The sequence below is a fragment of the Epinephelus lanceolatus genome, chromosome 9 (genome assembly GCF_041903045.1).
Source record: "Epinephelus lanceolatus isolate andai-2023 chromosome 9, ASM4190304v1, whole genome shotgun sequence".
Classification (NCBI taxonomy): domain Eukaryota; kingdom Metazoa; phylum Chordata; class Actinopteri; order Perciformes; family Serranidae; genus Epinephelus; species Epinephelus lanceolatus.
Window position 1 is genome coordinate 40043716 of NC_135742.1, and position 25974 is coordinate 40069689.

Genomic DNA, 25974 nt, shown 5'->3' on the forward strand with positions numbered 1-25974 from the left:
TGAATTTGAATTTAATTGAATCATTTTTATTGATTTCATAAAAAATGAATCCAAGTTGTGAATACTGTCATGTGTTTTCAAACAGAGAGCAGTTCTGCTGATATAAACAATATTTTCTTGTCTTCCTGCACCATGTTTTTGGGTTTGCTTGTTTTTGGTACTTCACTGGCTAGAAAATTAAAGTGTATCCAAGCTTTTCTGTGTATTTTTCACTCCAAGACAGCCCCTGTAGTATACGTGCCCCCTGTTTGGATGCATGAAAAAAATGAAGCACATTAAAGTGATATAAGAGATCCCACCCAGCACGATCCCGTCCTCTGCCCCCACCACTACTTCACACAAACTGTGCTCTTCACTCTGTCATGCAGGTGCTGCTGTTAAAGCATTTTAATCCGAATTTCAATAATGGATTTTATCTAAAGAAGAAAGAAAACTATTTGTATAAATGATACTGAGATTTGGTATCTATCGCATAAGTTTTTATTTTGTTGTTGTCATTGACTGCTCAGTCATTCATTTACATTAATTAGATCAACTGCCAGCTTCCTACAACACAAATATCATTATCATTATATCATCTACACATATACATAAATCATTTTCTCTTTCTTCTATCTTTTTCTTTTTTCTTGGTTGTTCACTATTTCACAACACATTTTTTTTAATCCTCTCTCATAGCATATTGAGTCATTTTATTTTTATTTTTTGTTGTCACAACTTTCCCATTCTTTGTGTCTTGTCATTGATTCCATATTAATTGATTGATTTTTAAAAAGAAAAACATAAAAATCTACCCTCCCATGTAAGACACTGGGGATGACCTGAAATGGACTAGCTCCCTAAGACCTAAGGCAATGACACCCAAAGGATGACAACAACAAAACTCAACAGAAGATTTTAAAAGGGTGGCACTGAGCCACTGCACTTTTTAATGTTTTAGGTTAATCTGTGTTTTTGAATTATACTGTTTTATTATTTATTATATTATCCCCCACCCCCAATACTCCTCCTCACACATACCTGCACATTACTCTGTTCTCATTTACAGTTCTAGTGTGTAAGATTTAGTGGCATCCGGTAGTGAGGTTTTAGGCTGCAGATTGCAGCCAACTGAAACCGGGATACCGGGGTCATTGAGACGAGTCATCTGGCCCCTGTATGACCAAAGTGAGAGCTGCGTCTGCGTACTACGTCATATACGTTCTCGGTGAGTGTTGGCCTCTGCCAGGGTTGTCCCTTGTCTCCGATTCTGTTTGTGTTATTCATGGACAGGATCTCAAGGCACAGCTGGGGGGAGGAAGGGGTCCAGTTTGGGAACCTCAACATTGCGTCTCTGCTTTTTGCAGATGACGTAGTTCTGTTGGCTTCATCACACCGTGACCTCCAGCAGGCACTGGGGCAATTTGCAGCCAAGTGTGAAGCAGTTGAGATGAGAGCCTGCACCTCAGCCTTAGAGATAGGGTGAGAAGCTTGGTTATCCAGACGGAGCTCGGGGTAGAGCCGCTGCTTCTTCACCTCGAAAGGGGTCATTTAAGGTGATGCGGGCATCTGATTCGGATGCCCCCTGGGCGCCTCCCATTGGAGGTGTTCCGGGTGCGCAGCTGAGTTACATGCAGATCTTTCTAGGGCTGTAGTCTCCTGGTGGACTAGTCAATTATTGGTCGCTATGCTCTCGTCCGACCAAATTGTCATTGGTTGAATAATCGCCGTGTTACTTTCATAAGGAGAAAAGTGCTACATCAATAGCTTTCTAGGATTAATCCTTTATTTCCTGCGGCAGGGGGGGACAGGCTAAGTTACCTGTGAAAATGGGGGTGTTTTCAAAACACCTCCGTTGTTGACAGAAAGTTGAACTCGCCCACCCTCACGCTTAGCTGTTTCTGTAAGCTGAAACCATTTCCCTCAGTGGAAACGAAGCTTGTATTTGCTTGTATTTCATAGATAAGAAACAATAAATTGTGAAGACAGTAAAGCCTCCACTAAACTAGCATTTTAAGTCGTGTGTGTGATTTATCCTTCAGGGATTTATACTTCGGGATTTATCCTGGCTTCATATGAACAGAGGAAATCGCTGGTTGTCGCTAGGCTAATTTATACACTGTAAAATGCCATAGGCTGGCGCTAATAACGTTATGTTGTATTTGATTGGAAAACATGTTTAGTATAAGACAGTTTTTTTTGTCGGTGAATGTTGTGAGCTGTAATGGAGCCAAATTATGTACCGCTTCCTTTGTTACATGTTGCTGTTGTCCCTGGTTTTATATGAGAAGAGGAAAAGATCGCTAGATGCTAGGCTAATTTATACAATGTAAAATGCCATAGACTTGTGCTAATAATGTTAGCATGTTGTATTGGTGGGGGAAATGTGTCCAGATAAAGACAAGTGTTTGTCAGTTCTGCGATTTATAGTGAAGCCAATTTGCGTACTTGTGTTTGAAATTGTCCCTATTAAGCCATATTTAATGTGTGTTTTGAATCAACTATATCAATAAAGTTTGATTTGAACTAAACTTTACAGCACTTAACACAGTCCTCCACCGCTGACTAGTATTTTGGAGGTGTAACTGCAGAGTGACACAGACATACCACTGCACAAGTAAATATAACGTGCAGATTTTTTTCTTCCCACGACTAATCGATTAGTTGACGATTATGTGCGACTTTAGTCGACCAATATTTTCTTTGGTTGACTACAGCCCTAGATCTTTCATGCCCTGATGTCTGTGTCTTTAATTCTACTGTTCTGTCGCAGGTGGGTGACCAGATCCTGGAAGTGAACGGTCAGAGTTTTGTCACCATCTCCCACGATGAGGCAGTTCACATCCTCAAAACAGGACACCACCTGCTGATGAAAGTGAGGGATGTGGGTCGTCTGCCTCATGCACGCACAGTGGTTGATGAGACCAAATGGATCTGCAGTCAGGCCATAGCTGAGACCAATGCTACAGCTAACCCAAGTTCTGTTATCAACCCCACTGTCAATGCTGGCGTCCACGTTAGTGTCAGTGCCAGTACCTGCAGTACAAGGTGAGTGCATTATACTGAGTCAGTGTGACTATTTGCCATATGCAATGAATACTAGAACTGTCAGTGGCACTGGACCAGAGACATCATTATAACTGATAACTGAGCTGTGCTTCTTTGTTTCCCCATGTGGTTAACAGATCTGGGTCAAATACTATTTTTTTCCTCTAATAAAAAGAATTGTATTCAGAAGCTGTTAACTATTAAGGTACAGGTATTATTGGGCAGCACAGCTCAAAGCAGCCATGTGCTACTTCTCCCCAGATGAACCTCCAGCTTGGGTCAAGATTGAGACATGCTCAGCTCAAAGGCAACAATTAAATCGTAGGCAACTGAACTTTGATTTTGTCTAGAAGACGTTTCGCCTCTTATCCAAGCGGCTTCATCAGTTCTCAACGCATCAGTCTGACTAGTCCTCACTAGTCTGACAAACAGTGGAGTAAGACTCAGGTTTTTAACCTCTGTGGAGGTGTACACCCACCACCCTCATAAGACAATACTTGTTTGGGGGCCATTTGGCCAATAGCAAATTTATATCCGGAAAAGAAGATAATGGTTTTAAAACATGACCGATCAAAGGATTATGCAGGATTAAGGATCTGTACATTGATGGAAGGCTGATGTCATTTACTGGACTACAAGAAAAGTATAATATTCCTTCAATGGACTTCTTCAAGTTTATACAAACAAGAAAGTTTTATTTCGTATCCCAAAATCACTCACTTAATCAGCCACTCTCTCAATTCTGGAAAACATTACAATGAAACACATTGTTGGTATGGGACAGATAATACTGCTCTATAAAACATTCGCTGATAACACAGCTGGGCATTCAGAAGATAAACTTAAAGGCTACTGGAGCAGCTGGAGGCTAGATTTACAGGAGGAAACCTCAGAAGAGGAATGGTTTGAGGCATGCCTGAAGGCTCAAACACAAACAATTAACATGTGGCTTCAGTTGCTACAATATAATCAGAACTACATTGCTTAAATCTGAGTAGGGCAGGTGGGAGTGGTGGTGGATGGGTCAAACAACCACCAACTTTCCCCGAGGAGGCCGGTGTTTACTTCCCATAAGATTGTAAAGCCGCACCCCTTTTCTTTTTTTCTACACCCAACCACATGCTTTTGTTGCCCAAACCCAAACACGTGTGAGTTGGCAAAGTGTAACCACATGCGTTTGTTGTTGAAGGGAAAAAAACAGCCATTAACTGTATTGTACTGACGTAGTACATTTATTTTTAAAGAGACTGTATGCAAACCGTACATTTCCTGTAAAAATAGAAGTATATTTTTAAAAACGGACATTGCATGTTACAGGCTGAAGTTTACATGGCGTACCAGAACGACAACAGCCAATGCACCCAGGGTACTTTGCAGGTCATATGTCGACTTGGAAAGTCTATGACCAAATGTCAATATAAAGAGACGACGTCGGAGTGAGAATGTATTGACCAAACCAGCAGTGGTGTCGTTCGAAGCATGGAGTAGCGTCTAATCTCCTTTCCTTGCTGCTCGAGAGGACCTATAGATTTCTAGATTTAATTGCTTTATATCTTCATATGGCAGGCCAAAAAATAGTTCTCAAACTACTGTGTAACACGCTTTACAGCCCCAATGACGTGATGTCACCATAACAACTTACAACAATCCCCATTTTCTTTTGAACTAGTCAAATGACCATGGCTAACAGTTCAAAGTCCATTCTAATCTCATTCTATTTCTATGCTCCCCTCCCTCCCTCATCCTCATCCATCTGTCTCCCGGCTCTAATGGAGCTGGCCCTGATTGAGAATTTGGGGAGGTATACATTTCTCTGCCTGCTGCTGCCTTGGAAGTCATACAAGATGGCTCCCCTCTCCACACATCATTAAACTCATGCTGCCTCAGTGCCTCAGGCTGGGTTAGGCTGTAATGTTGTTGTTGTGTTTTAATGCTCCACATGCATAAGAATTGTTGAGGCATACAGGCACTTATGCTTATGCTTTTATTTTATGCGCTGCTCTAAATTCATCTTGTTTGTAGGATAAATATAATTTGTTTTTAAATATGTTTGCATTTCTTCTTTGTTGCAGACCATCTTCAGGCAGAGCCACACCTGTAATAGGAAAGGTAAGAATGGAATATGCATATGAACACACTTTACATTACATATATGTCTTTTTTTCTGCCCCCCTAAACAGGTGGGAATAGCATCAGACTGAAGTCATTAATCTAATGACTTTGGGCTTGACTCAACAAAATCAAAACAGACCTGCAACTTGACTTTGACTTTATGACTTTATAACTATTAACTTGTGACTTCACTTGGACTTCAGCGTTTTAACTTCAGATGATTTTATATCCTCCCCAAGACCAAACATTGAAAACTTTTAAATAACCTTTCCCTATCCTGATAACTGATGCACTTTGAGTCCATCCTACTGCTGCCAATCATAATGCAGAACAGGAGGGACCATCAGACAGACGATACCTCAGAGGTTCACATTTGCACATTAAACATTTGGGTGGCAGTCTCCTCACCAATGCAGCAGATTGTATCAGGTGTAATTGAAATTGCTTGCCAAAAGGCCAAAATGAAGCCAGTGTTTGAGTTGATTCAACTTGCGTACACTCTTGGAAAATAAGAATGAGCTTCTACACCAGACCATTTGCTTCTGAGGAACCCTTTTTCTTTTTTTTTCTTTTTTTTTAAGAAAGGGTTCTTCAGGGGGTTCTTTGGAAGACTAAATGTTTCATTAAGCACCCCTTTCAACCACAAAAAAAAAAAAAATTGCATAAAGGATTCTTTGTGAGACAAAGGGTTCTATTAAGAAACCTTTTCATGCAAAGAATCCTCTTTTGAAGAAACAGTTCTTCAAGGATTGTTAAAAAGCTCAGGTGATAAAAGATGTTCACCCTCAAGTAATCAGATGTTTGCCTGTGTTTCAAATGGTATTTTTAAATGTAGATGTGTCAGTATCTGGAATCAACATAATCAGTTATTTTTACTGCAGAGATACTGTCCACTCTGCTAATGAGCATTATGGTAGAGGTAGATCCACTGTATCGCTGACAGAGTAAAGAACCCCAAGGGATAATGATTTCCTTTAGGGATGTTACCACACAGAGTGAAAGGGGGAAATGATGGTGTGAAACAGCAGAGGCACTTTGTCAACCCGCTGAGTTAACGTTACTGTCATTAGCATCAAGCTAGCAAACAATGGTACATCCTCACGGTCAGACATAAAGTAATAACATTAACAAATAGCAGCGGGGCTTTTACTCACCACAACTGCAGAGGCTACCAGCTTCATTTGAAACAAACTACATTATAGACGTTATTCATTAATCCCTCTGTGTGTTTATATATGTACTTTTTCTCCGCTCTGTTGTCTTTATAAAGTTAACATATCGCACCGTCATTTCAAACTCAACACTTGTTTCAAATTAAAAGCCCCTTATAACCTCGGCTGAGAGAATCCCTCCATTTTCTAAATAGGCTTTTATTCTGAAACATTTGTCAGAACTTCCTGTGGAAGATACAGTAGCTTGATAGTTTAGTTATGGCGCTTCAAATGTAGCTCCTGCCATCTGCTGACGCTTTTAGGTGACTACAACAACATGTCGGCTGGCACATGAACAGACACACAGTGACTCAAATAATAGTCAAAGTAATAAAAATAGGACAAGAATAACCCGATGACATCACACACGCTGTGAAAGACGACCAGATAATTGGTGAGTACCAGCGTGTAGTGTGTACCAGGCATAATGCAAGTCCTGAGTCTGAAATATGTCTGTCAGCGAGTCCTACTCCACCTATTTAGACTCCACCGTAGTCAACGGCAGCATTTCTCCGACCACTTAGCGAGCCACAAGCTCCGTGGCTTCTTTCAGACTGATAGGTTTAAAGTTATCTCCATTATTAGAACCAAACGACAGCCGTGGCTCTTTCGGAGCTGAAGGACCAGCGTTCTAAAAGTAACGTAAGTATCTGATGTCTTGTTTGAAAATGTACTTAAGTATTTGATTACTCAAACAGCAAACTAACGCGTTAGGTTACTCGTTACTGCAAAAAGTAATCAAAGTACTATACCCAACTCTGCTTGTTAGCACCTTCGCTTAGAAGGTGGAAAGGTTCTGATAGCCCCCTAGAGAAAGCTCTGGGTTAAACCATAATTCCATAGAACAGTTTGCTGTAGAACCTTAAACCTTGCACAGATGGTTACTGGTACAACCCTTATGTTGGGTTCTAGGTAAAACTCTCTGAAAGACTTCCGGGTGGCACTTTTATAAAAGGTTCAACCAGGAACCCAAATAAAATTTTTCCCCTGGAGGCAAGCTGAAGAGCCCTATATGGTTCTACTTAGCACCCTTATCTCTGAGAGTGTACCTATAACAGTCTTTGTCTATAGGTTTGCAGAAATTTTTGCATGCGTCTTTGGAGACACATAATTCCAGTGGAGCTTGTGAAAAATAAGGTGTGCAAAACCAAGTATGCTGCAGTTGTTATTCTATACAGGCAAAAAACTTGTTGGAGTAAATAAAGTGATGGGGGGTCACTGGTGCCTTATAGTGTGGATTAATATGTTTAATGAAATGGAAGCATGTGTATCAGTAGTCTCGCCACCAGACAGTCAGAGATCTCCGCCTTCTGATAGTCTGGGGACACTCCTTTCTAAAGTATGTTTAACACACCGGCGAAAACGGCCGGCAACAAAGCAACGCCTCTTGCATTTTTGAAAAGGACATGCCCTCACCGAAATGTGCGATCCCCGTTTCTTGTCCGCAAGGAAACAAACACACAGAGAGCTTGAAAATGGATGCCGAGAGATTTAACTCGGTTTTATCAAACGTGTGCTCAGTCCACAAGATTGTGGAAATGAAGGACTTACAGCAACTTGAGCCATTTTGTTCCGCTACATGTGTTTCTAGTCGGACTATGTTTACAAGCACAAGAGTTCAGCGAGCCACCGAAAGACCGCCCTGCGAATTTACTATTGGTTCTGCAACGTAGGGAGTTTTTTTAAAGTCTGAAATTGTATCCGCCCATCTAAACACAAAATCAGGGAGAAAGACATCAGTCTTTAGTTAAGCAAAGTGTCTAAAGACTGACTTGTGAGTCTAGTGTATCAGTGCCTCTACAAGCATTGTTTCTATGTGTATTGGTCTGTAAGCTGCCATTATGCTTCATCACGAGTGCCTGCCAGATGGTTTATAGCTTTGGAAACACCCTACCCTGAAAGCCATTTTTCAGTGGAGTATGAAGTATTTTGTAGAAAAAATAATAATGTCTTTTAAACTCTTATGACTCTTATATCTAATAAGATACATGTTTACATGTTTGAGGAAGCTTATTTCAACAACTTAAACTGCCTTGGAAATTTATGAAATGATCTCATCATGATGGGGTTTTATATTTTAAGCATTCAAGGATCAATAAGTTCTAAAGATGGACATTTCTGAGTGCAGTCACAGATTGGAGTGCAGACCCAACAAAATTCCTCTGATCTAGAAATGACATCTTTTCTTGTCTTTTGGTTGAGAGGACTGAAAATTCACCTTTGAAACACGCTGCTACAGTACACACACATGCATGCATACGTGCGGGCACACACATACACACACACACACACACACACACACACACACACATGCTTGTCATTCTGTTTGCTGATTCTACCTGCACTTCCTATGAACAACTCTGCTTCTCTGGAGCATCACAGCAGGGGCTCAGCTCTGTATTCAGGAATTAACGACATCATGACAGCCTTAAAGGTACACTATGCAGGTTTGTTGGTTACTGTTTGGAAACATACTCACTAGCAAAAGTGAAAGTAAACGCAAACCCCAGATTCCCTTTCTTTGGCATTTTGTCTTCCTACAGTGGCATGCAAGAATTGGGTCACCCCTGGTCAAAATTTGTTCTCTGTGAATAGTTAAGTTACTAGAAGATGAACTGATCTCCAAAAGGCATGAAGTTAAAGATGAAACATGCTTTTCAATATTTTAAGCAAGATTAGTGTATGATTTTTGTTTTGTATAATTTCAGAGTGAAAAAAAGGAAAGGAGCACCATGCAAAAGTTTGGGTACCGCAAGAAATTTGAGCTCTCAAACTTTTACCAGGGTCTCACACCATAATTAGCTTGTTAGGACTATGGTTTGTTCACAGTCATCGTTAGGAAAGGCCAGGTGGCCAAGGCCAAATTTCAACTCCTGAAATCTTGTCCCAACAATCAGCAGCCATGGGCTCCTCTAAACAGCTGCCTAGCACTCTGGAAACTAACATATCTGATGCCCACAAAGCAGGAGAACGCTATAAGGAGATGTTTTCAGGTAGCTGTTTCCTCAGTTCATAATGTAATTAAGAAATGGCAGTTAACAGGAACTATGGATGTCAAGTTGAGGTCTTGGAGACCAAGAAAACTTTCAGAGAGAGCTGCTCATAGGAATGTTAAAAAAGCAAATCAAAACCCCTGTTTGACTGCAAAAGATCTGCAGGAAATTTTTATCAGATTCTGGAGTGGTGGTGCACTGTTCTACTGTGCAGTGACACCTGTACAAATATGACCTTCATGGAAGAATCATCAGAAAACCTTTCCTGTGTCCTCACCACAAAATTTGCAGAGGAACATCTAAACAAGCCTGATGCTTTTCTTTATCTGTGAACTGATGAAGTTAAAATAGAACTTTTTGACACAATGAACAAAGGTATGTTTGGAGAAAAAAAAACACCTGTCCAACTGTTAATCACAAGGATCAATTAATCATTTCACAGATAGAGGGAAGAATGGATTCAATTAAATTCCAGCAGATTTTGGGGGGAAAAAATCACACCATCTGTAAAAGAGCTAAAGATGAAGACAGGATGGCAGTGATCCTAAACACACCTTCCACATCCAAATCCACAAGGGACCAACTCAAGAAGCGCAAGCTAATGGGTTTGCCATGGCCCTCACAGTCCCCCGACCTAAACATCATTAAATATCTATGGAAAGACCTCAGAAGAGCAGTGTGTGCAAGACAGACCAAGAATCTCACAGAGCTAGAAGCCTTTTGGAGATCAGTTCATCTTCTACTTACTCAACTACTCACAGTAAATGAAACTTTGACCAGGGGTGCCCAGACTTTTGCATGCAGCTGTATATTTGCATTTTTTTGTTTTGTTTTGTGCTGTTGGTTTTTTGTTTCTTTTTCTTTTTCCAGATCTGTGTGTCTTGGATGTCTGCTGCTTACACATTGGCACCTGGTTGCTACCTTTTCATTAAGCTCTAACCTTTCCTTAGTTCTGTGGGGGTACACACCCATAAATGTCCCAAACACAGAAACATAAGAAGATATTAAAATACAGGCAGAGGGCATGGTCTCTGCAGAAAGAAATACACTGCCACACACTTGTAGTGGGTGAGAAGTGATGATCGAGAGGGATTACATCTGTAAGAGTCTATACGTGTTATTTTTAGGAAAATCCTGCATTGTATATCTATATCTATTGTTCTGTGAGGTCTGCAGAGCCCCATTATTTGTTGTATATGGACAGTGTTGAGGTCATAACTTAAAAACACAAAGAGACATTACTCATTACTTTTTGGAAATAAATGCCTTTCTTTAATTATTTACCACCTGTAGGTAGTACTTTGTTACACTACTTGACACATTATCTCTCTGCAATTTCCAAATTACTTTTCTGCAAACATGCCTGAGATCCTTTGTCACATAATTTCCAGTTAACAATATAATGTTAAACCTTACACATGCCTACATATCAGAACAAAACAAGGCGCCATAGGATCATCAAGATAACACTAGAGATTGGATGGTTGTTTGAAAACTGGAATTTAATTGTCTCTGCTTAATTTTAGCAGTGTATTGATTTGCCTAAATTAGACTTTTAAGAACATTTTTCAAAAATTGCAAGAGAAATGGCTGCTAAAATCTGTCAATCAGTCAACCAATCAGTCAGTCAAACAATCCATCCATCCATCCATCCATCCAGTCAGTCGTGGATTTGTGCACTTTGGGCTGACCATGAAAACAGGACAATAGTTAACTCAGAAAACAGGAAGTCTTATTCTTTTTCTGTTATTCAACCCTTTTCTTAAAGCAGAGTCAACATACTCATCAGTTTAGTTTTTGGAATTTTAGTAGGATTGTTGCACTCTGCCTCTGCTAGTTGACTTCGAATTAAAGAGTTGTACTGTTCAAAACCCATAAACTACAGCTACAATATATCAGAGATAAAAGTGGATACACTTAAGTTGTAATTTTGACACCATATCAGTGAAAATAAAACACTGATGCAACAGTTATTATAACAATCGAGGTGATCATATCATGTGTTGCTCATTTACACACCTCCCGCCCATTGTCCCTTTTATTAGATTATCTCCATTGACACTGTAAACAACTGAGCTACATGCTAATATGTGCAGAAAACCAATACAGCCTGCATCAAAGGCTCTGCTATAATTAAGCAGCTATTCTTCAGAAAGAGGTTCTGTTTCTGTGCCCCAGGCAGTCGGGGGCTAATGAGCTTTGTAGTTTAAGATTGGATGGGTGGCCATGTTGATTTAATGCATGTCCGTTAAGCATTTCAACAGCCGCTGGGTATCCATTAATGAATTAAGGACAGTGTATGAAGGATGCTGCTCTTAAAGCTCAATGGTTCTGAGGGACAAGACATGTAGTATTCAGTGCTTGTATCATAGTGGCTTGAATGGGGATGGTTATCAAAAAGCAGCTTGTTAGTGAAGGCAGTGTGCCGTATATTAATTAGGGCCCCTGCTCTAGTGATGTGATTGGTTACAACATGACTGCTGACCTTCCTTAACTTAGAGGACACCTGAGAGAATTTCTCTCTTTCTCTCCCTAAACAAGAGATAAACAAGCTCTATTTTGTTGCTGTAATACACATGTTTAATTTTAGATTAATCACAAATTCTGATGTATAAAAAACATTGGTAGTTGTTGGTAATTAATATTAGTATTGAGTAGAAACAGAATACCTCAGAGCTGACTTATATGATGTAAAATGCATCAGTAAATACTAGGGATGCACCAATATGGATTTTTTCAACTGCTACCAATAACCAATAATTACCTGCTTCTCATGGACAATAACTGATACAACATTTTTATTAACACACCCAGGTTCTGTCTCATCGTTGCATCATTGACTAGCCTACAATTCCCAAGTAGAACAGCAATGCACTATTGATTGACCTCACACATTAACACTCAACTCAGTGGTGTAATTTGTGAAGATTATCTTGCTGAACAACACATGTAAGCATCATAAACGTGTGTTTGCCACAGAGCTTATTTTCTGTAATAATCCAAAATCCAGTGGAAAAATCCCGTAGGCTTTTTGATGACGGGACCAGGGTGAGGCTAACTTCCAGGTTGGCCTACAAAAAAAGTCATCCCTGCATCACTCTATTGACCACTGTGCCCCTGTCACCTGCCCTCTGTACATTGTTTATGTATCTACCCCATCAGCTCCGAATTCCCATCATTGCCCCATAAACACACATGGTACATCTACACAGGTGTTTTGTTGATCACACTTCTTCTCAGGACTATTGAGCAGAACTATTGAGCTATTGCAGGACGTGCTTCATTGAGATCTCCCTCAACTCTCTGGCATGGCGTGTTCTAAAGAGAGAAAAAAAAAGAAAATGAAAACAGAGCTTTTAATGAAGAATGGACAGACTCTTACATGTTCAGTCTTCCCATGGCCAGTTCAACAACCAGTATGTCTCATCATTTGTTCCAAGACGATAGCCATTACTAAGAGCAGCAACATGAAGTGCCACTACGTGACAAAGCACAGAGCATCTTTTCGGCAAACATACCCACTCAAAACCAAACTGGGGGCACAGAAAATAAAGATATTTTATGTGGCACTGAATAACCGAATCATAAGACAAGTCCAATGACAGATGGTGGTGATGGGGGTTCTATCTAAAAATTAACAAATTGCGTACTGATAATAAACATGACAAAATGCCCCTTTCACCTCCTCCAGATGAGTTCAGATTATCAAAACAATGACAGGAAATACCTGACTCTGGATCTCAAGCAATATCCCCTCAGAATGTGTTGTGCATCCTCTAAATCTGCAAGAATGTCCTTTTATGAAAAACAACAGCATCTGTACTTAGTTCATATGCCTAATGCTGGGCCATAATTCTATGTTTTCAGTGTGAACGCATCTAGCTGTCTATCCGTTGACAAATCCAACAGTTTGGGAAACTTGGGAGCAGCGAGACAAAAAGCCTGATGGGCAGCTGGATTTCTTCCAAAACCCCACAACGTACTCATCAAAGTCTGTCTGTGTTACTTTCCATCATTTATAAAACCCAGACAAAATATAAATGAACACAAATGCAGCTACATTGGAATTTTAGACTAAATAAATAAAGATAAAGAGTATATTTTCTGTATATCTTTAATGTAAATAATTTCTATTTACAATGCAAAACAGAGTCTTTCAATTTATAAAACATGTTTTTCAATTTCTAATTGATTAAAGTCCTCTAGGTAAAGGCGTGGTGGTTGGGTTTCAAAGTTTACAAAACTTAGTTTAGTTAAAAATGTATTCATCAATCAATTCATTATGGATAGATAGATAGATAGATAGATAGTGTGACTTACAGTATTAACCACGCCCACTTATGGATGTCGATCTGAATACAGATACAGAGACAGATAATTTTGTTGGTTTCACAAATACTGATAATGATGTCTCTGCACACCTCTAACACAAATCATGTCTGATGGATGTTGACCACTCTTTTTTTCTCTTCCTTTTAAGCCACTTTTTTTTTGCAAACCACTCAAACCTCTTAAAGATTTGGTGAAATCCCTCAAACGTAGTGTGTCCTTAAGGTAAACTTGTTGCAGCAGTCTGTTGTGCCCTAGCTGGGAAGCTTTCAACTGTAATATCAGTTAATCTAACTTGATACAGTTGATTAGATTGCTCACATAAAGGTCAATAAAGACATATTACATCAAACAGGATAACAATAGGTTGGAAACATATTGACCACACATTTCCCAGATTATTTTCTTGTAGTCCGTGTTAATGTTTTTCACTTTTTAAAGCCAGTGTTAATGTTTTAACACAGACTACATGCTTTTTACACCCATGTGTTTTTGTAATAAATGGTGACATAATGGCCTTCAATCAAAGCATTTGGAGACACTGTCTCCTCTTTGCCTTGAGGAATCACATGTCACTCCATCAACTTCACATCATTCAATTTTGTTCCCAGCTGCTGCCCCCTCACATCAGATAGAATCATAGCTCAGAGTGGGTCGCTGTCAGAGACATCAAAGTGTTTATCCCCTCTTACCCTGAGCTTTGAAGTGATCCGTTTTCTCCTTTATCATGTCATTATACATAACCTTAATCTTACAACTTGACAGAAGGTGACTTAAGGTCAAATTCAATCTACAAACTCTAGTATTGATCTTCTGATGCAACAAATTACAGCTTCTCTTAATCCCCCAATTTTCTTTATCCCTTTCTGATTCTGTGCGTTCTCCCTCTCAGGCTGCCAGTCTTTAGTTATGCATATATTCTAACCTTAAAGGACAACTTCGGTATTTTTCAACCTGGGCTCTATTTCCCCATGTGTATGTGTGCGTATGATTCATGGGTACCACTCGTTCTAAAATCGGTTCAGTATTTAGCCGCGAAACGAGCGAAAACGGTAATGGGGGCAAATGCGTCCCGTATAAAAGTGCTTTTTTTCGCCACTGACCGGTTCAGATCACCAGTGCTATCTCAGTAGATAGCATATTGTAGCGGCCCTGGGGCAGTGGTGAGTGTGAATGAGTGGAGTCAGCTGTCAGTCAGTGTTGGAGCAGAGAGGGGGAGGGCGGCCCCACTCAGTACTGTAAGTGAGTATGTGTGTATGAAGTGTGTGTTACGCTAGAAGAGTCATAGTTTGGGACGGAGTCTTTTACATGCTACCCCCTGGAGTGTTACCGGAGTTTTTGGAGTGCTCAAATAAACGGGCCTTTTTCCCGAACGCAAGAACAGGATGTCGCGCAACACCCCGTACAGCTTTCATAGGCTGCCTTTGTCAGATGGCGAGATGCTGAAGTTGTGGCTAGTTGTGCTACAAATGGATGCTAACACTCCTGTCCAGACACTGCGCCTTGCAGACCATCGGGTCTGCAGTGCTCACTTCTCCCAAGATGACTAATGCCAGCCGAAGAAGAGAAGACATCCAATCCCGAAACACCTCTTCCTCAAGAAAACGGCTGTCCCACGAGTAGAGAGAGCTACAGACACAGTGGAGCAAAGCTCGTGACATCACACAGCCCAGAGGTAAGGGAAAGGCTAGTATGCTATTTACAGAGATAGCACTGGTGATTATGAACCGGTCAGTGGCAAAAAACACACACTTCATACACACATACTCACTTACAGTACTGAGTGGGGCCGCCCTCCCCCTCTCTGCTCCAACACTGACTGACAGCTGACTCCACTCATTCACACTCACCGCTGCCCCAGGGCCGCTACAATATGCTATCTACAGAGATAGCACTGGCGATCTGAACTGGTCAGTGGCGAAAAGAAGCACTTTTATACGGGACGCATTTGCCCCCATTACAGTTTTAGCTCGTTTCGTGCCTCAATACTGAACCAATTTTAGAACCAGTGGTACCTATGAATCATACGCACACATACACATGGGGAAATAGGGCCCAGGTTGAAAAATACCGAAGTTGTCCTTTAAGTACAGATAATAGCTTTCTCATTAATGGCCTTTTGTAGCCTCATTTATTATGACGTGTTTTACTTGAGCTTCATCCTCACAGAGCCACATAAGTCTCAACAAAGCGCAGCATGCAGAGTTTCCCCCATTTAACAAACTGTTAATTGTTGTGACCCATTCCCAGATAAAACTTTGTGGAAGGGAAAATCTTTCCCAGCAGCCTTTCCCCTTGCAGGGTCCTACTTATTCTATTTATTCTATGCAAGGGTTTTGAAAGTCAGCATAAAGCCACAGGACCTTGCTCAAACTCAGTCAGTCTCCAAACAGTGAGAGGAGCTGTTTCCAAGTCGAGCTGCTTAGAAAGATAACAATGATGGAGTCCTAAAGGCAAACAAGTTCTGACTGACTTGCCCTGCAGCTTTGAAGTGGTGCCTTCTCCCTGAGCTCAGTCACAGTCAATGTGCACAGGGTGAGAAGAAGGGGGGTGGAAGGTCTACGCACATCTGAAGACTGCCTATCTGCATGCTGTTGGGCTTGTATAGTTAAATAACTCTTCTTATTCTATCTGTGTGTGACCCTTATTTTTTCCTCTTTTCATTATGCTATTCATCTGCCCTTGTGCAATCCGGTTATCCAGCCAGCAGCATACAGAGGTGTGGGCCCACCAGGTGCTCAGGTGTCCCTGGAGCAGCAGGCCTACATGCTGCTAACGGAGCCAGAGAGGCAGACCATGGCCTACTACCTGCAGGAGTACCAGGAGGGACACATAGGAGTGGAGCCACTGGCCATGGCTCTGTTTGAGCTCTTCAACACACATGCAAAGGTACACCAGCCTTCAGGGTGTCTCTACAGCTGCTCTCTGTGGGGTCTGAAAGGGCGCTAGCCACATGATTTGAGCTCGTGAAATATTTTTAAGAAAGTACATTGTGGAAAGATAACGCTGAAATGTATCAGAATGTAGGAATATACTGTTTAGCCAAATCATAAAACCAAATTTTTCCTTTGTCTCAACAAAATAATTTTGTACATAAAAGTTAATGTACCAAATTCTAATAAAGCACCTTTTATAAAGGGTTTATAAGTTGTAATGAATCACTTTATTAATGGTTAATTAACATTAGTTAATTGATCAGTTAATTAATGCATAATAAACAATAAATTGGTTATATACCACATATTGTGATTAGAATATTTTACTGATTATTTTGTCATTTCTGTTGTTAAATTTCTTATTTCGAGAAGGAATCAGATTAATGCAAAGTCAATATTCATATCCAGCCATTAAATTAAATGATCTGCGTCCAAAACAAATCACCTATAAAGCTCCATATAAATATAAGAACATGGTGCCAGAGCTTAAATATCCTCCCATGAAGACCTTCAAACCTAGCTAACATACATTCATATGAGGCCATGTCTGCCATTAAAGGGACAGGTCACCCCAAAGTCCAAAAATACATATTTTTCCTCTTACCTGTAGTGTTATTTATCAGTCCAGATTGTTTTGGTGTAAGTTGCCGAGTGTTGGAGATATTGGCCCTAGAGATGTCTACCTTCTCATCAGTATAATAGAACTAGATAGCACTCAGCTTGTGGTGTCACTTTGAGCACCACAAGCTAAGTGCCATCTAGTTCAGTTTTATTGGAGAGAAGGCAGATATCTCTATATTTCCAACACTCAGCAACTCAAAACAGTCTAGACTGATAAAAAGCACCATAGGGAGGAGGAAAAAATTATTTTTTGATTTGGGGTGAACTGTCCCTTCAAGAGCATTTGGACCACAATCTCTAAACAGTTTTTTATAATGTACAACTACAGTTTTTGATGGAAGACTGTAAGAACCCTTTATCATTGTTGTATTAACAGTTTTATTTGCAGATAATTGACAAATTTCTATTGATTGCTTATTCAAAAGTGAGAATTTGAGCACAGTTTCAAAGCAGGAAACATGAATGCCCAACTTTGTGTGTAGAGGCTGAATGTAGACGAAGTTTGACCCTGACAACTGAATCTGATTTGCCAGTGATAAAGCTGCTTCTTGACTATGAGGCTTCTCACCATTATTTCACAAACTCAAAATCTTTTAGACCCTTTCTTTATCCCAGAGAAAAGTAAGATGGAGCTGAAGATGATGGACAGAAAACAGAACGATCTGCCATAGTCAGAATGCAGTCAGCCTTTGATCCCTGCATCAGTTGCCAGATATTGCAGAAATTCATACACATCCAGTCTATGCTAGCAAACAGCATATGTACAAGAAAATAGCAGTGCATATAACTCATATGTGATGCTTTTATGTCTTTATGCTTTCATCAAGGCTCTTGATTATAGTCCTCCAGCTATGGATATGTGTATTCATTTGTAGTTTTATACATTCAAGATCCTTGCATCCATTAAAACAGGAAGACTGTTGTAGAAGCATTAACTACGAGTTGTAAACCATAAAGTTGTGGTTGCCAGACACATTACTGAGACCAGCAGCTGTAAGCAGTCATTAAGCTGCTGAAGACATGGAATGAATCTGATATATGACGAGACTAATGTCAAAATTAATATCCAAGGTCAGTTGAGTAGATGAGACATTTTACAAGTGCTCTTGGCTGCACATATTGTATTGTTATGATATTTTTTTTGTAATTCTTTGCAAAGTGAATCAGCTGTAGTGTTTTGATATTTTGACATTTTCTTCCACAATGAGGGGATAAATCAGAATGAAAATAATCCAGTTGTTACATCTACGATGTCACACACTCTCAAAGAGAAACATAGTTGCCAGACTAAATGTTGGCATTGTACATTTCTGAAAACCACAGACACATTACATTTTTATGTCATTATGTAGTGTATATGTTGAAACCTTATGTTTCAACATTGCTGTGGTTATCATGTGGTTAGGTTTAGGGACAAAAAACACTTGGTTATGGTTAAGAAAAGATCATGTTTTGGCTAAAAATACCCAAAAGCAGCAATGTCTTGTGGCACTATCCCATCCCAACTGGTGACACAGCGACAGATCACTAAAAAAAGCCACGTTACGGGGACTGAAAAGCCGCTGGAAAAACGGCCACAGGTTGCTTAAAACATGAGTGTTTGGGGGCTGAAAAGTCACGAGAAACAGCAGTGACTCACTAAGTCACAACCAATTTTGTTATTGTTGGTCTTGAACACTGGTCTTCAGCTTGGCAGGCATCTCTCCTAGGTATTATGCTATCCAGCATCTGCTCTACCTTCCAATGACAAAGTCATCTCATACACTATGTCACTTTAAAAATACTTGGGTATTGCAAATGCGAATTTAACGCATTTGTGGGTTGCAGAAATATACAATGCCAACATTTTTTGGGCTGCAAAGAAACTGTTGTGGATTTGTTCGATCAGAAGCAGGCAACAAACCATGTGGCTTTTTTAAAGTGAAATTTCGGTTTATTTCAACCTGTCTCCTATCGTCCTAGAATTGTTTCAAGTGACTAGTGACATAAAAATAATAGTTAGCATGTTAGCCGTTAGCCTAGATACAGCCGGGGCGCATAGTAGCGTCAGACCTGTTAAAACGTAAGTGAAAGGGCAACCTTCAAGTGCAAAGTTAGTCCACTAAAAAAGCTTTTTTTCCACAAAGACCGCCTCATGTCATTAGGATAAATGTCAGAGAACATATAGAAAATGACATGTAAACGTGTTGTCTTACCTTATCGGTGTGCTGCCATGTTTGTTTACCATTTAGTTCTGCTTTCCAAAGCGTGGCCAAAATATCGTGAGAACAAACAGCGATCTCATACCATGCCTGAAATCTCGCGAGAACAAGCAGCAACAGCTGGAAGGCAGAACCGGAAAAGTTCATTCATTTATTTTATTAAAGATTTATAGAATAATGGCTGACTTTTTGCCAGACTTCGACTTTGTGGAGGAGGAATTTGATTTTGCAGAGTTTGATGGCCGCCCTTATTTATTTGAGCCAGAATACACTGACGAAGAGCTTTGTGAAATTGAAGAACAGAGGAGGAGAGAGAGAGAGGCGCAACAGGTAGAGGACGACAGAGGAGGAATGGCTGCTGCAAGGCTGCGTAGCTCTGGAGATTGGTGGTGTACCTGTGAATGCTGTGCCCCAATGCCCACAGAAGAGGAATGCCTCTGTTGCAAGGAATGGGACCGGTTGAAGCCTTATTTTCAAGGTCTGGATGTGACCGAGGACGAGACACCTCCACCTGGAGTAGTATCCAGCTGGGCTTTATCTAGAGCTCGCCACATTTCAGGCACTGTATGAGATCGCTGCTTGTTCTCGCGATATTTTAGCCGTGCTTTGGAAAGCAGAGCTAGAGGGATAAACAAACATGGCAGCACACCGGTAAGGTAAGACAACAAGTTTACATGTCATTTTCTATATGTTCTCTGACATTTATCCTAATGATATGAGGCAGTCTTTGTGGAAAAAAAGCTTGTTTAGTGGACTAACTTTGCACTTTAAGGTTGCCCATTCACTTACGTTTTAACAGGTCTGACGCTACTATGCGCCCTGGCTGTATCTAGGCTAACGGCTAACATGCTAACTATTATTTTTATGTCACTAGTCACTTGAAACAAATTTAGGACGATAGGAGACAGGTTGATATAAACTGAAATTTCCCTTTAAAGAGAATCAAAATCAAGTCATTTCAAACCAGATGGAACCTTAACTTTACTTTTTGTCAGATATGTCTGAATATAAGGAACAGAAAAAAGGAAAAAACTCATCCTATAGAGCACTGCAGACAAAGCCTGCAGTGCTCTATAGGATGTGACCATTTTTAAAATGGAAATGATACATTGTCTCGTGTTTGTAAACCACATATTTGGTTTCCTGTTCACTCTTTAAAATTTGTATTTTGTACAACAAGAGAAAAGTATGCAGCAGTGTAATTTATTTTCATTTACTTTATTCTGCAAAGATTTTTTAAAAATCTTTAAATGTTGGTATAGCAGACAAGTTTATCTTTTTTCTTTCGACGTATTGTTTCAGTGGCTTTACTTACATTTAAGACCCAAGACTTACACTGCTCTTTGCTTACATTGTGTGGGCATATTCAACCTGAGGCACAATGTGTAGGATTTGAATAATCTGAAAGTTGCTGTAATCACATATTAATCCTAGTAAATTTAACACTGCCTCACCTGAACTCAGAAACTCTTTGCTCTTTCCCTCATGCATGTTCTTATCTAAGTTTTCTGTTCTCCTTTCATCCAGCTGTCCATGTTGTCTGAGGTGAGGAGTCTGGTGGCTCCCCAGGACCTGGAGTTATATGACAGGCTTGTGTTGCACCGTGAGAGGGAGGCCAACCAGGCCTGGCATGGAGGCCTAGGAGTGATGCACCCACAGGGCCACTGCAACCACTCGTCCACTGTGATCCATGATGGGGGAAACACAGTCCCTGCTACGGTAAATCCTTCATCTACTATACCTGAAAATGTGGCATCCATTGTAGTATGGTGTGGCGTTTGCGTTATTCCGCTTTTTAATTTGAACTTAATTCAAGAAAAACACGTAAAATTCCTTCAGAATCAATGAAGTATAGGTCAGTCAGTCAGTCCATCCATCCATCCATGTAAGGAGTACACAATCACAACTAAACATAGCTGTTCAACAATGTTTACAGTGCAAACTGAGATTCATCTGTGAAGAGAACACTGCTCCAAAGTGCTACATGCTATTGAAGGTGAGCAGTTGCCCACTCAAGTCGATTACGATGACAAACTGCTGCCAGGTCAAGACCCTGGTGAGGACAACAAGCATGCAGATGAGCTTCCCTTACGTAATTTCTGACAGTTTGTGCAGAAATTCTTCAGTTGTTCAAACCAATTGTTGCATCAGCTGTTCTGGTGGCTGATCTCAGATGATCTTGAAGGTGAAGACGCTGGATGTGGAGGTCCTGGGCCAGTGTGGCTACGCGTGGTCTGCGTTGGTTGGCCAGTTAGATGGACTGCCAAAGTTACTGAAACAACATTGGAGACATATAATGATAGTGAAATGTACATTCAGTTCATGGGCAGTGACAGCTGACAGCTGTAGCACTGCATTGTTTCATCAAACTGTACATTTTAGAGTGGCCTTTTAGTGTGACCATCCCAAAGTACATCTGTGTAGTTATGATGCTGTTTAATCATCATCTTGATATATCACACCTGTCTGGTGGATAGATTATCTTGGAAAATGAGAAGTGACACTAACAGGGATTTTAAGAAATTTGCAACAAATATTGGAGAGAAATATATCTGTTGTGTGCATAAAGATGTCTTAGGTCTTTAGTGTGTTGCTTTAAAATTGTATTCAGCGTGTATACCTTTTTGATTTTTCACCCACCGTTCCCAGTACATACAGTAGCATGCAAAAGTTTGGGCACCTCTGGTCGAAATTTTGTTTACAGTGAGTAGTTGAGTACAAGATTAACTGATTTCCAAAAGGCATGAAGCTAAAGACAACACGGGACACAGGAAAGGTTTTCTTCTCATTACTCTTCCATGAAGGTCATATTTGTACAGGTGTCACTGCACAGTAGAACATTGCACCACCACTCTTGCCTCTCTAACAATCCTATGAGCAGCTCTCTCAGAAAGTTTTCTTGGTCTTCCAGAACTCAACTTGACCTCCACAGCTCCTATTAACAACATTTCTTAATTACATTACCAACTGAGGAAACAGCTACCCTGGTAAAAGCTGTCTGAGAGCGCAAATGTCTTGGGGTGGCCAAACTTTTTCATGGTGCTCCTCTCCTTTTTGCACTCTGACATTGTACAAAAGAAAAATTATACACTGATCTTGCTTAAAATGTTGAAAATCATGTTTCATCTTTTACTTCACACATTTTGGAGATCAGTTCATCTTCTACTCACTGAACTATTCACAGTAAACAAAATTTTGACCAGAGGTGTCCAGACTTTTGCATGCCACTGTAATTGGCAGTGGGTGTTCAAATAATCAAAACACAATCCTGCACATAGACATTACGGGAAACTGAGTGGGGAATGACGTATAATCTTGAGCGCAGAGTGTCCTGTTCTCATGCTCTTCCAGCCTTGCTCGTATTTTGCACTGCATGACTTTATTCAGAGGATCCACATTGATCACTGAATGTCTGTGTGTGTGTGTGTGTGTGTGTGTGTGTGTGTGTGTGTGTGGGCACCACTGCATGTATCATTTTTTTCCCTTCTCGTTCAGTCTCAGCTTCCTAGCATCAGTCTGTGACATAGAGCAGCTCATCTTTGTGGCAGGTCAGCGACTATGTAGTATTGATGTCTCACTGTGGCCCACATCAATCCACAGAGACCTCATTGTGCCAGGGTACAGTGTGCTTCTAATCCACTTCCTCCAGTAGTCTGGCCCCCAGAAGAACCAACAGTGGAACATAATCTGACAACTCTGGCTTTATCTTGAACGAAGTGTGGGTTATTTCTCTCTGCTTCATGATTCTGACCCACTCTTTGACCATACTCCCACAGGTGCTTTTGGTGCATTTGTCTTGTCGTGGTTAGTTGTTTAGTGGTGCTATTTAAAGCTTGCTGGTGACAGTGTTTGCCGCAGCACACCATGTGTCTGTGTAATTGCCTGTGCTGACACACTCATTATTGTGGTTGTGAAATTACAGCCCCCGATAAAAAGCTAATTGCATTTAATTGACAGTCACTTAGTTACTTAGTGAGAAACAGTAAGATTCATTGTAGCAACACCATGTTATGACACACCATTGTCATAGATAGATATTTTATTCAAGTTAGATAGTCATTTAGAATAGCCAATAGCTGCCAAAGAAGGGCATGGGGTATTTAGAGATGTGCATAAAGAGCTTGAGCCCTACTGAAGCTTAAAATCTTATTATGTCAGTGACAGCTAAATAGATAGACAATGGGGAAAATAACCTTGCTAGATAATATTTCACAGTCCAGGCACCCATTTCGAATGTTAACACTCTATGAAAGAAATATTTTTGCTACTCAAAAGATGGTCTTTTCATAAAATTGGCCATGCAGTAGACAGACACAAATACTTTTGACTCTGGTGCTCTATGACCAGAGAAAACAGAGAAAAAGTGCTATGACATTAATTTTTGCTCAAAAGCTAGAAAACCAACAAATACCGGAATGCACTGTGCCACACTGGGCCAATAAATGCCCCCGCTGGTGTTTTTCGTTTTCACAGGAAATTAAGGTTTCTTGTAAAAAGTTTCATTAAAAAGATCATGATTTGGGTTAAAATAAGGTCATTTGATATGTAAATTAAGTTAACAACAATGTCACTTGACATCATTTCACATGGGACATGAACACTGGTCTTCTGACTGAGACTGCATACAAATGGTACATTTCCTGTGAAAACGGAAAAATGCATTGTAACAGGCAGATCTTGACATGGCATCCCAGAATGTCACAACCAACGTACTCAGGGTTCCTTGCATGTCATATGTGGACGTGGAAATTGCATGACTAAACATCATTATGTAACAAGGTCAGAGTGAGAATGTGTTGACTGAAGGGTTCCTTGTGCATCAGAAATGTACACCGACGACCAAGACGTTCTTGATGCCCTGGGAATGAGAATGGGCTGGGTGTTTCTCATGTTGCTGGAGGATCACATAGACCCCCTTAAACAATTCCTGGGGCTCCATGAGCGTTTTCTGTCGCAAACAAAAGATAGAGCCTCCAGTCTCAAGTGCCCCCCATATGATTCAGCTGTTACAGAAAAAAAAGTTTCACAAACACTTTGTTCTAACTGTCTAAACTTTCTTGTAGCCATTATGTTGTCCTGAGGGGCAAATCCCATCCATCTGGCATCTGCATTAAGTAGGCTAAAGTAAACCATACTTAGTGTTTATTACAGATTTAGCCCTGCAGTACTACAATGCTTCATGCTGTTTCTTTCAGACTGATGGCTCTGTTGGTGGCTGGACAGAACAAGACCAAGAGGAGAACACTAATACCTTGAAAAACATTTCACTGGTATGTGTCATTCTTTATTTTATCTGCAATAAAAAAGATGCATATACAGTTTCAAAATCAAGATTGACACTAAATATGCATCATTTATTCTTTTTGTTTTGGGGAACAGGGGGATCAAAATATTATTTCTCTATGTGCTGTACTATATAAAGTTGGATGACAATAAAGTCTCTTATAACTTCAAGGCTTTTTCCACGTTATTCCTTATTAGGCTCAGAGAGGAGGTACACCCTTTGAATGATTCATATATATTGTGCCCTTCTTTTCATTTTCAGGATGAAATGCAGGCTTCAGGTGAATCTCCTAAATTCTTCAGGGCTGCCCCTCTCCAGGCTCAGAACAGGCCGCCCAGGGAGAAGGAGCTCAGCCGGAAGCCTTCAGCCCGTCGGGTGCAGCCCGGCTCCAGCCTGCTTTTTAGTGGCCCCACCCGGCTGCTCCAGGACTGCCTCCACAAGTCACTCAAATCCCTCCCCACCATCCAGCAGCCCTCACCAACCTCTGCCCACCACACATGCGCTGGTGCCACCTACCACACTTCCCTCAATGCACTCCATCATACCTGCCAGAGTTCCCCTCAACTCTCTGACTCTGAACACCACAACCATCTCCACTTCGCTCATCACTTCCACCCCCATGCTGCCCACAGCCGGCCCAGTTCAGGACACCACACCTGCCCGGGCTTTCTGCATCATCGGGACTCCTCCGGCTCTGCTAAGCCAGAGGCATCTGTCAAGCTCACTTGCAGATCCAGCTCCTATGAGAAGTCCTCCATCTTGTCAAAGTCTGCGTCCTCTTCCAAAGCAGCATCTCCCATACCATCGCCTCATCTATCACCCCATCCCTCACCATGTCCCTCTCCATGCCCCTCTCTCATTACACCTGCTGCTCCGCCCTGTAGTCCTGACCAGCCAGGCTCACCTGCCCTCACCCAGAAGGTCATCATAACAGACATGAACCGGCTGTCTGCAGACTCCAGACCACAGCAGAGAGGTATACAAGTCTGTGTCTGTGTCAGTGTGTCTTTGTGTGGCTGGTGTGTTGTCTCCCTGTGCAGAAAAACATCTCAGTTATGGATCAACATAAGATACAATTATTGGGCAAAATTATAAATTGTTACCGACTGCCACAAAAACATTATGCGATCATGTTAAGTAACACACTGTATCTCTGGTGGCCGGAAATAAATGTGCCATCTGGTTGCTGAGTTCCTGATTTACTGCTGGTGTGAAGTTTCAAATACAACAATCTTCATTTGAGGCTAGCACAAAATATTA

General features: G+C 40.8%; 1 protein-coding gene across 2 annotated transcripts in view; it reads left to right on the top strand.

Annotated features, from left to right (window-relative positions):
- The window catches only part of whrnb (whirlin b), a 144218-nt gene that overhangs the window by 99287 nt on the left and 18957 nt on the right, over nt 1-25974 (top strand). For both annotated transcript variants that reach the window (XM_033618525.2, XM_033618524.2), the window contains exons 4-9: nt 2753-3027; nt 5100-5136; nt 16376-16561; nt 20958-21149; nt 24626-24700; nt 24976-25690. In XM_033618525.2, coding sequence (XP_033474416.2) covers nt 2753-3027; nt 5100-5136; nt 16376-16561; nt 20958-21149; nt 24626-24700; nt 24976-25690 — 1480 coding nt within the window. The remainder of the gene's footprint in view (nt 1-2752; nt 3028-5099; nt 5137-16375; nt 16562-20957; nt 21150-24625; nt 24701-24975; nt 25691-25974) is intronic.